The sequence below is a fragment of the Salmo trutta genome, chromosome 38 (genome assembly GCF_901001165.1).
Source record: "Salmo trutta chromosome 38, fSalTru1.1, whole genome shotgun sequence".
NCBI lineage: Eukaryota > Metazoa > Chordata > Actinopteri > Salmoniformes > Salmonidae > Salmo > Salmo trutta.
Window position 1 is genome coordinate 25,116,270 of NC_042994.1, and position 11,869 is coordinate 25,128,138.

Genomic DNA, 11,869 nt, shown 5'->3' on the forward strand with positions numbered 1-11,869 from the left:
CTGTCAGTGTTGTCGTACTTGAGTCCAGTACTCAGACTTGACTCGTTATCAATTCACCATTTTCATGACTTGTGACTCGACTCGGACTCGATCAGTGGTGTCTTAAGTTGTCAGAAATCTTGCTCTTTTGCATAATTCAACATACTAGAATACAACAACAAATGTTACATCTATTTAGCCTAACCAATGTGCAACACTAGCTAGGTTTCCATCCAATTGGCGACAGATTTTCATGCAAATAAAATCCGCACATGCACATTTTCCCACCAGTTGTGTTTCCACCAAACTGACTTGTTGCAGATATAAATTCAGTGCATGATGACGTAGTGCACACAAAATGTCATTTTTTGCTTATGTTTTCATGTACCGAATAAAAACCTAAAGTTCAATGTTGCCATCATACTTTCAACTCAACTGATGGTTTTGTTATAAAAATTGTTGTGTTAAATAGAAAATGTGTCACTCTGATCTTGGCACGTGCGCTCTAACCAACAGCTCACAGATAGTGTGGGTATAGCCTACATGATGACATTATTATGGACAAAAGAGACAGATTATTTTTAGTGGGAGGACCACACAACATGTCTTCGCATGACTCCACTTTTACTTCAATATATATATTTTTTTATTTAACCTTTATTTAACTAGGCAAGTCAGTTAAGAACAAATTCTTATTTACAATGACGGCCTAGGAACAGTGGGTTAACTGTCTTGTTCAGGGGCAGAACAACAGATTTTTACCTTGTCAGCTCGGGGATTCGATCTAGCAACCTTTCGGTTACTAGTCCAACGCTCTAACCACTAGGCTACCTGCCGCCCCATATGATGATTGCTGATATGATGATATGATGATTACTGTGTCAATATTAGCACATAAAAGCATTTCCACCAACATTTCTCACATAATACATTTTACCGACACAAAAAGATCCCACCTTGTGAAGCATATTTTGTTTTTTAGACATTTGAAAAGCTTACAGCCAAGTTTACTCGCCTAAAAAGGTTAGATGGAAACCTGGTTAGTGTCAATATTAATTAGATGTAGATGCCCAGCTTGGCAACACAATTATAAGCCCATGGTCTGGCACTGCACTGTGCTTTGCCTTCTGATGTTCCTTCAGGCTTTGTTTCCATTTAAAACAATTCCCACACTGATCACAGCTGTACGGTTTCTCCCCAGAGTGTTTTCTCTGGTGTTGCTTTAGATTTCCTTTCTCATTGAAGCTCTTCCCACATTGGGAGCAGTGGAAAGGCTTCTCCTCTTTGTGTACTTTCTGATGTTTCTTTAGGTCTATTACCCAACTGAAGCTTTTTCCACATTGGGAGCAGTGGAAAGGCTTCTCTCCTGAGTGTTTTCTCTGGTGTTGCTTTAGATTTCCTTTCTCATTAAAGCTCTTCCCACATTGGGAGCAGTTGAAAGGCTTCTCCCCTGTGTGTATTCTCTGATGTTTCTTTAGGTCAGCTTTCTTACTGAAGCTCTTCCCACAGTGGGTGCAGTGGTGTGACTTTATTCCTGTGTGGTGTGACTTTAATCCTGTGTGAGTTAGCTGATGTCTCTTCAGATATGATGACAAACTGAAACACTTCCCACACTCTGAGCAGTGGTAAGTCTTCTCTCCACTGTGTATTCTCTGATGACGCTTAAGGATTCCTTCCAATTTAAAACTCTTCCCACAATGATCACAGCTATATGGTTTCTCTTCTGTGTGCATTACCTGGTGCTTCTTCAGATATGATGACAGACTGAAACCCTTGCCACACTGAGAGCAGTTAAAAGGCTTCTCACTAGTGTGAGTTAGCTGGTGTGGTTTTAAATGTGATAACTGATTGAAACTTTTCCCGCACTCAGAGCAATGGTAAGTCTTCTCTCCTGTGTGTATTCTCTGGTGTTTATTTCGATTTCCTATATCACTGAAGCTCTTCCAACACTGAGAACAGTGAAAAGGCTTCTCTCCTGTGTGTATTCTCTGGTGAGCCTTTAAGGCGTCTACACGACAGAACCTCTTCCCACACTGAAAGCAGTGGTACGACTTCTTTCCCGTGTGATTAAGCTGGTGTGTCTTCAAGCTGCTTGGCGTCTGAAAACTCTTCTCACAATGAGCACACGGGTAGGTTTTCTTTATTTTGAGAGTTTGTTGGTGTGATTTGATGTGAATTGGACAAATAAAACTGCCTCTGCAATCTGAACAGGGGTGGGGTCTACAAGTGTGTCTTCTCAACTCCTCTGGCTCATAGAAACTGGTCAAGCAGTCCATGCAGTGGTGATGTTTCTGTCTTGAGTTCCTCTGTCTGTGTTGTTTATGGTTTCCTGATGCTGTGGAACTGGGATCGCTGTCTGAGCCTGGATGGGAGCTCTCTCCTGTGAGAATATGTTAGAATCAGTAAGGAAACATTGAAAGGGGCTTTAAAATACTTTTGATACAAGCAGAAGCACTACAATAGTTTGGGAATCCCCTGTGGCCACCAAGGCACCAACCTCTCTCCGTACTCCACACCTGAACTTACCTGGGTCAGTGATACTATCTACTTCTTCCTCCTCTTCCTCTAGATCTGGAGCAGACACATCTCTGTTCTCATCTTCTTCTTTGACTTCGCTCTCCTCGTGCTCTTCTTTTTTAACTGCTCTCTCCCCCTGCTCTTCTTTGACTGTTCTCTCCTCCTGCTCTTCTTTGACTGCTCTCTCCCCCTGCTCTTCTTTGACTGTTCTCTCCTCCTGCTCTTCTTTGACTGCTCTCTCCCCCTGCTCCTCTTCAGTGACTGCTCGCTCTTCCTCCACTTCTTCTTTGACTGCTTGCTCCTCCTCCTCCTCCTCCTCTTCTTCGACTGTTCTCTCATGCTCTTCTTTGACTGCCATCTCTACTTCCTCTTTGACTGTTCTCTGATCCACCTCTTGTACTTGTATCTCCTCCTTGATTCCTCTTTCCTCCCATTCCTCTTTGACAATCACATTAAGTTCCAGTGTTTGACTGCAGTCTTCCAGCTTCACTGAGACCATCTCTGGACACTGCTGTGCGCTTCTCTGGGCTGGAACACCACAGCCAGAACCTGGGGACTCTGTGGACTTGGGTACAGACATGGAAGGCTAGAGATGGATCCAAAAGAGGAAGCACATGTGAAAGGTGAGTTTCACAAAATACTGGAACAGCTTAGCTAAAGGGATAGACCATGCTAAATATTCCATGCACTAGGAATGCCTGCTAATAAAATGTAACTAGCTAGCTCACATTGCTATGGCGATGGCAACGACAGCTAACGTCAGCAATGTGGAGTTACTATTGGTTTAGCTTTAGCTTACTGACCAGCCCTTTTGGTCATGATTCGGTTCCAGTACATTACACAGAAGAGTCAATGGACGAAGGTATCTTCTGTAAGAGAGAGATTAAGAGCTCCAACGCTCGGTCTGAACATTAACACACATCGCTTGTGGTATGGTTTTGGAAGTATACAGACCTTATCTTTCATATTGGGGAGAATTAATAATAATTACAATTTTGATTTGTATTTATTTCGATTTTTCAGGGAGTGATGCAACACTCTCAGCACCCCTACTTCCCACGGCTATGCCTGTATAAGGTCATTGGACTTTAAGGAGTACTGTGGTCAAGTGAGCTGACATAGTAAAGCCATCGCACTTCAGTGTCCTCCTGATTTTTTTGTGCGTGAATACTCTACACTTTACGGTATCGCGTGTTTTCTGGTAGGGAAAGAGGATACCTAGAGCAGCTGCACAACAAAGCATTCAACCGAAAGGTGTCTTCCGCATTTAACACAACCCCTCTGAATCAGGGAAGTTTTCAAATACATTGTCCTAGAGAGATTTACACGGTTATCAAAACGTCACGCCTGTGTAAGCCTACACGAATTAGCCCTTAGTTTCAAAAAAATCCCCTATGGGAAAAAAAATGTATGATGGACAAACGACAGAGACCATTCCCCTCATACTGTGGTACTCTACAGGGGGAGAAGAAAGCAAGAAAGAGGAGGATAGCAAAGCAAATCAGCACGAGGTATGCGTTGTTATGGGGATTTCAGTAAACAAACTGTGCAAATCAACATCCGGTTGAAGAAAACGCTACTGCAGAAGGCAAAAGTTTAAATACTTTAACTCTGGCGGTAAATTGCGTCTACGGTGCAGGCATTTACCGTCGTGCTCTCATTGAAAACAATGGCATCCGGTGGCCGTGAGTTGTATAATTTGTATTGTGTAATATTGAATACGTGTGTTTCAAACTGTCTGCTTGGAATGAATTGTAGTTATAGTCTCAGTGCATCCGATTCAGTTTCCCTACTAGAAAACATACCGTAAAGTGTTGTGTATTCACGCACCGAATTCAGGAGGATAATGAAGCGCGGATGCTTTGACTGCGTTTTGCGAGTGTCGGCTCACTTGACTGCTAGATAAATTACGCGCAATATAGTTTAAAGTAAACGAGTTCTAAAATGGACATTTGATTTGTAATCACTAAATGACAAATTATTATTGAAAGCTACCTATCTAGCGGCCTAGTTAGCCATGCTAACTTACTGGCCAGTGATCCGAGTAGCCAATGTCATCTTAAAAATGAACGATTCACACTTCATATTTTTTTTTACATTGTCTTAACAAATAATATGGTGATTCACAACAGCGTATTGATGATAAGCAAACTTGCTTGATATGGCAGCTAGTTAGATAAATAGCTCGTTAGCAAGCTAGCTAGCTAGATCATTGAATAGGCTAATTGTTGACACGTTGATCGGAGGCACGTGGACAAAGAATCCGACTGCTTTCTGTATTTGGAAACGTTCTAGAATATGTTAGAAAGCTTGATTTTTACCTTGACACTTGGTTTTGAAAGTTAACAGGTATTGTTGTTGTAGCCCTCTTTTACCAGAACGAGATGTGTTCTACCGCGAGAATACAGATCTGCATTCTCAAGACAGTCATGGCTGCGCTAGATACTCACATTGCCAACGCCAATAAATATATACTGTTTTGTCTATTGTTGTGACTTAGATGAAGATCACATTTTATGACCAATTTATGCAGAAATCCAGGTTATTCCAAAGGGTTCACATACTTTTTCTTGCCACTGTACATACATTATACACAAGAAAGCGTATCTATACATTCATAGTCTAAGTTAGATATTAGAGAAGTTACATTTCAGGGCTGGAACCACACAGTTCATAATTGAGTTTACACAATGGGTGGGTCTAATCCTGAGTTCTGATGTTAAAACCGTATTCCAGCCGGTGTCTATTCTACAAATTACTACTGGCTCAATTTATGACGCTAAAATGCCTATTTACTCTGTTCCATCTGACTGCGCAATCCACTGTCTCATCAGCCCAGCCAGACACGTTATATAATTAATCTCCACTATAAAAAGCATCTAGATATTATCTCACATGTCGTTCAGACTAACCTTTAGTTTTCAACAGCTGAGATTTGTATAAACCTTGCTGTCTGTCTCTCCGACATTTGCAACATTGTTTCAATATTCAAATTTGATCTCCAGCTGTCCCATAGTAATGAATGTGTCGGGATGAGGCGGACAGGCAGGCAGCGTTTCTCACGCGTGAACACAGTTTCCATGCCAGGAAAATCGCGCCTCATTAGCTCATTGTAGTGGATGTATCCAAATAAATGTCACTGGAAAACAGCTTTAACAAATGCGGCTACTTTGCTGTTATTCTGGCTGCACTTTTTGACGTGGCTAAATGTATTAACAACCGTGCCACTATATCCTCCAAACACTGGCTTCTCTGGCATTGTCACTTAATTAACCTGTAGTTGTCTCTTTTCAGAAGCAAAATATCGTATTCCTGCTTACATTTAGAATCTTTACCTTGTAAAGATTTTGCATGGGCTTTTTCTAAGATAGATATTAAACAAAAATAAATCACTAAATCAGATGAAACTTTTTCCGAGGATGAGATTATCATTTGCCTAATGTACACTTAAAAGGCATCCCAAATTATATCGGCGCTCAGCTGTTCTCCGTCCTCTTGACTACATTTGTAAAATTCGGGTCCAGAAGATGCGCTCTGTTCATTCTCCAAATGAATAAATGTATTTTCTATTGATGTAATTAAGCATGTTACCATAGAATGATCCGATATCACTATCAGATTCAGTGTTTAATTGTCACATGTACAGGGTTGCAAGTGTGATTGCAGGGTACAGTGAACATCTTAGGCTTCGAGCTCCAACATACAGGACTAAGTGAAATAAAATAATGAAAATGCCCATTAAAAAACAACAATATAAATGGGGGGGGGGGAGCAGGTAGTTGACTAGTGGTGGCTATTCAGCAGCTTGATGGTCTGAGGGTAGAAACTATTGGCCCGTCTTTGATGCTCCTGTACTGCCCGCGTCTGTGAGTGATTGAAGCGGGGAGAACAGGACATGGCTTGTGTGGCTGGGGTCCCTGATGATCTTCTTGGCCTGGTGTTGTAGGTGTCCTGTAGGGCAGGCAGTGGGCACCCAATGGTGCGTTTGGCTCCATGTATCACCCTCTGAATAGCCTTGCGGTCCGCGGCAGTGGAGTGGCCTTACCAGGCCGTGATGCAACCTGACAGTAGGCTCCATATTTCTTCAGCATCCCTGTCGTGCCTTCTTCATCACGATGTATGTGTGGTTTCAGCTTATCTGAGATGTGTACGCCGAAGAATTTGAAGTTAATGACGTCTCCATGGCAGCCCCATTGATGAGAACCAGCCTGGTTCCTCCCGAAGTCCACAATCAGCTCCTTTGTTTTGCTTACGTTGAGGGAGAGGTTATTTACCTGGCACCACGCTGTCAGAGTGCCTACCTCCTCTCTGTAGGCGGTATTGTCGTTGTTGGTGATCAGGCTTACTACTGTCATGTTGTCAGAACTTGATGATGGAGTTGGAACTGAGGCCACGCAGTCATGGGTATACAGGGAATACAGGAGGGGAATGAGGATGCACCCTTGTGGGGTCCCTGTGTTGAGGATCAGTGTCGAGGAGGTAATGTTGTCTATCTTCACCACCTGGGGGTGGACTGTCAGGAAGTTCAGGACCCAGTTGCATAGGGAGGAGTTCAGTCCCAGGGCTGTGAGAGTTTATAGGGCACTATGGTATTGAAGGCTGAGCTGTAGTCGAGATGAACAGCATCCTCACATATGCATTCCTTCTGTCCAGGTGGGTGAGGGCAGTGTACAGTGCAATGACGATTGCGTCGTCCGTGGATCTGTCAGGGCGGCAGGCAAATTGGAGAGGGTGGAGTGTGTCGGGGAGGGAGGAGGTGATATGGTCTTTGACTAGGCCTCTTAAAGCACTTCATGATGACGAAGGGAGTGCTACTTGTCGGTAGTCATTCAGTTCAGTTACTTTCCCTTTCTTGTGGACATCTGGAAGCAGGTGGGTATAGAGGCCTGAGCTAGGGAGAGATTGAACATTTCAGAGAGTACATTTTCAAAGAACACATATCATACTTTTTTGAATCCAGTTTATTGTTGAGTGCATTTTGGGAAATAAAAATGTAGCCAATTCTTGAAAAGCTTTTCTGACTTTGAGGGAAAAAAGGAGTCGTCTTCTGTAGTTGGTAATAATAATCTCCAGGTGTCCTGTTAATTATTTCTAAAGATACATTTTTTCACACCTGGTCTTGCCTGGCCCACATGTTATAAATCAGGGGTTATCGCCCTCGTCATATACTCCTTTGCACCCCGGTATCTCTACTTGCACATTCATCTTCTGCACATCTACCATTCCAGTGTTTAATTGCTATATTGTAATTACTTCGCCACCATGGCCTATTTATTGCCTTAACTTACCTCATTTGCACTCACTGTATATAGACTTTTTGTTTTCTTTTGTTCTACTGTATTATTGACTGTATGTTTTGTTTATTCCATGTGTAACTCTGTGTTGTTGTATGTGTCGAATTGCTATGCTTTATCTTGGCCAGGTCGCAGTTGCAAATGAGAACTTGTTCCCAACTAGCCTACCTGGTTAAATAAAGGTGAAATAAATAAATAAAGTCAAATATACAGTGCATTCGGAAAGTATTCAGACCCCTTCACTTTTTACACATTTTGTTACACAATACAGCCGTATTCTAATTATTAATGAATTTACGTAAGTATTCAGACCCTTTACTCAGTACTTTGTTGAAGCACCTTTGGCAGCGATTACAGCCTCTAGTCTTCTTGGGTATGACGCTACAAGCTTGGTACACCTGTATTTGGGGAGTTTCTCCCATTATTCTCTGTAGATCCTCTCAAGCTTTGTCAGGTTTGATGGGGAACGTTGCTGCACATCTATTTTCAGGTCTCTCCAGAGATGTTTGATAGGGTTCAAGTACGGGCTCTGGCTGGGCCACTCAAGGACATTCAGAGACTTGTCCCGAAGCCACTCCTGATTTGTCCTGTTGGAAAGTGAACCTTTACCCCAGTCTGAGGTCCTAAGTGCTCTGGAGCAGGTTTTCACCAAGGATCTCTCTGTACATTGCACCGCTCATCTTTCCCCTCGATCCCGACTAGTCTCCCAGACCCTGCCGCTGAAAAACATCCCCACAGCATGATGCTGCCACCACCATGCATCACCATAGGGATGGTACCAGGTTTCCTCCAGAAGTGACGCTTGGCATTCTGGCTAAAGAGTTGATTCTAGGTTTCATCAGACCAGAGAATCTTGTTTCTGATGATCTGAGAGTCTTTAGGTGCTTTTTGGCAAACTCCAAGTGGGCTGTCATGTGACTTTTACTGAGGAGTGGCTTCCATCTGGTCACTCTACCATAAAGGCCTGATTGGTGGAGTGCTGCAGAGATCGTTGTCCTTCTGGAAGGTTCTCCAATCTCCACAGAGGAACTCTGGAGCTTTGTCAGCGTGACCATCGGGTTCTTGGTCACCTCCCTGACCAAGGCCCTTCTCCCCAGATTGCACAATTTGGTCCAGGCGACCAGCTCTAGGAAGTGTCTTGGTGGTTCCAAACTTCTTCCATTTAAGAATGATGGAGGCCACTGCGTTCTTGGGGACCTTCAATGCTGCAGAAATGTTTTGGTGCTCTTCTCCAGATCGGTGCCTCGACACAATCCTGTCTCGGAGCTCTACGGACAATTCCTTCGACCTCATGGCTTGGTTTTTGCTCTGACATGCACTGTCAACTGTGGGACCTTATATTGACAGGTGTGTGCCTTTCCAAATCATGTCCAAACTATTGAAACTATTGAAGTGGACTCCTCCAATCCAGTTGTAGAAACATCTCAAGAATGATCAATGAAAACAGGATGCACCTGAGCTCAATTGAGTCTCATAGCAAAGGGTTTGAATACTTATGTAAATAAGGTATCTGTTTACTATTTTGAATACATTTGCAAAAAAAAAAAAAAAATGTTTTTCGCTTTGTCATTATGGAGTATTGTATGTAGATTTGAGTATTTTATTTTATCCATTTTAGAATAAGGCTGTAACGTAACAAAATGTGGAAAAAGTAAAGCGGTCTGAATACTTCCCGAATGCACTGTACAGTGATATGATAAGGTCAATGTCAGACACAGTTCCCATTCAGACTCATGCCAAAGCAGCCCCACACAATGATAAACCAACCTATCACACCACCTGGAAGGTAGAGAACCTGAGGAATAATACCATAGAAATAGAATCCATAGAAAGGGCTTGGAACCATAGAATTCGGAATTGGAATACTAGAAGTTAATTAACCTTTTTATGATGGTATAAATGGTCAGCCCATTTTGGTCAACCATGGTTTACCAGTGCTGTGATAAGATATACAGTCGTATGAAAAAGTTTGGGCACCCATGACAATTTCCATGATTTCCATTTATAAATAATTGGGTGTTTGGATCAGCAATTTCATTTTGATCTATCAAATAACTGATGGACACAGTAATATTTCAGTAGTGAAATGAGGTTTATTGGATTAACAGAAAATGTGCAATATGCATCAAAACAAAATTAGACGGGTGCATAAATTTGGGCACCCCAATAGAAAAATCACATCAATATTTAGTAGAGCCTCCTTTTGCTAAAATAACAGACTCTAGATGCTTCCTATAGCCTCTAATGAGTGTGTGGATTCTGGATGAAGGTATTTTGGACCATTCCTCCTTACAAAACATCTCCAGTTCAGTTAGGTTTGATGGTTGCCGAGCATGGACAGCCCGCTTCAAATCATCCCACAGATTCTCAATGATATTCAGGTCTGGGGACTGGGATGGCCATTCCAGAACATTGTACTTGTTCCTCTGCATAAATGCCTGGGTAGATTTTGAGCAGTGTTTTGGGTCGTTGTCTTGTTGAAATATCCAGCCCCGGCGTAACTTCAACTTTGTGACTGATTCTTCAACATTATTCCCAAGAATCTGCTGATATTGAGTGGAATCCATGCGACCCTCAACTTTAACAAGATTCCCAGTACCGGCACTGGCCACACAGCCCCACAGCATGATGGAACCCACACCGAATTTCACTGTGGGTAGCAAGTGTTTTTCTTGGAACGCTGTGTTCTTTTGCCACCATGCATAACGTCCCTTGTTATGACCAAATAACTCAATCTATGTTTCATCAGTCCAAAGCACCTTATTCCAAAATGAAGCTGGCTTGTCCAAATGTGCGTTTGCATACCTCAAGCGACTCTGTTTGTGGCATGTATGCAGAAAAGGCTTCTTCCGCATCACTCTCCCATACAGCTTCTCCTTGTGCAAAGTGCGCTGAATTGTTGAACGATGCACAGTGACACCATCTGCAGCAAGATGATGTTGTAGGTCTTTGGAGGTGGTCTGTGGGCTGTTTTTGACCGTTCTCACCATCCTTCGCCTTTGCCTCTCCGATATTTTACTTGGCCTGCCACTTCTGGCCTTAACAAGAACTGTGCCTGTGGTCTTCCATTTCCTCACTATGTTCCTCACAGTGGACACTGACAGCTTACATCTCTGCGATAGCTTTTTGTAGCCTTCCTCTAAACCATAATATTGAACAGTCTTTGTTATCAGGTCATTTGAGAGTTGTTTTGAGGCCCCCATGTTGCCACTCTTCAGAGGAGAGTCAAAGAGAACAACAATTTGCAATTGGCCACCTTAAATACCTTTTCTCATGCTTGGATGCACTTGTCTATGAAGTTCAAGGCTTAATGAGCTCACCAAACCAATTGTGTGTTCCAATTAATCAGTGCTAAGTAGTTACAGGTATTCAAATCAACAGAATGACAAGGGTGCCCAAATTTTTGCATAGCCTATTTTCACATCTGATTTAATTTCAAACAACTTAATATTGCTACACTAAAAATCTTTGTCTGGACAAAACCCCAGTACTCTGCTTTAATTAGAAAATGAATGGCATGCCACTGTGATCATTTTCTGTGACGACAGAGTAAATTATTATGCAGCCTCAGAGGGGTGCCCAAACTTTTTCATACGACTGTAGTGTAAAACAATGAATTTGACGATCTGCACTGTTTGTTAGCTAGCTAGCCAGACAGTTTTAGAGGAAGGATTCCATAAATGTTTCTAAATAACTACCAATATGCCAACATTCCATTCAAACAATACAGTCAACCCACAGCCATACACTGACTGAAATCTGTTGATGATAGGACTTAGACAAGTTGGAAATGAAACAAGTACTGATATTGTATCATATAATTGCACTCACAGCTTTCCAAGAAAACACAAATTGAGACATTTATGGTCTGTTTACATTTATTTTAGAGGCTTTAATTTTTTTTATAAAACCCATATGAACTGTTTATATAATTATATGAAAATATTTTAGGTTGACAATTCTATTACACAATTTCTGATATCACATGCCTTAATTGTATTTTCCTGTATAAGTAAAAGCAGGAAATGCATCACTTATGCCTCTACTGCCATTCATACCAATAATTACATTTTTATTTA

The 11,869-nt window shown here is 42.0% G+C and overlaps 1 protein-coding gene across 1 annotated transcript; it reads right to left on the reverse strand.

Annotated features, from left to right (window-relative positions):
- Positions 1 to 754: 754 nt before the first annotated feature.
- On the reverse strand, positions 755 to 4,953 carry LOC115178794 (oocyte zinc finger protein XlCOF6-like). The gene is made up of 3 exons (XM_029740112.1): positions 4,818 to 4,953; positions 2,506 to 3,082; positions 755 to 2,359 (listed from the first exon to the last, which is right to left on the reverse strand). Exons 2-3 carry the CDS (start codon positions 3,074 to 3,076, stop codon positions 1,032 to 1,034), a joined length of 1,899 nt encoding a protein of 632 aa, XP_029595972.1. The 5' UTR covers positions 3,077 to 3,082; positions 4,818 to 4,953; the 3' UTR covers positions 755 to 1,031.
- Positions 4,954 to 11,869: the final 6,916 nt, after the last annotated feature.

What these genes read in the sequence shown, in the direction of transcription:
- LOC115178794 (XM_029740112.1), bottom strand. Translation starts at nt 3,076, where the DNA reads ATGTCTGTACCCAAGTCCACAGAGTCCCCAGGTTCTGGCTGTGGTGTT. An exon ending in AGATAGTATCACTGACCCAG is followed by an intron (nt 2,360 to 2,505) that starts GTAAGTTCAGGT and finishes ATATTCTCACAG; the next exon opens with GAGAGAGCTCCCATCCAGGC.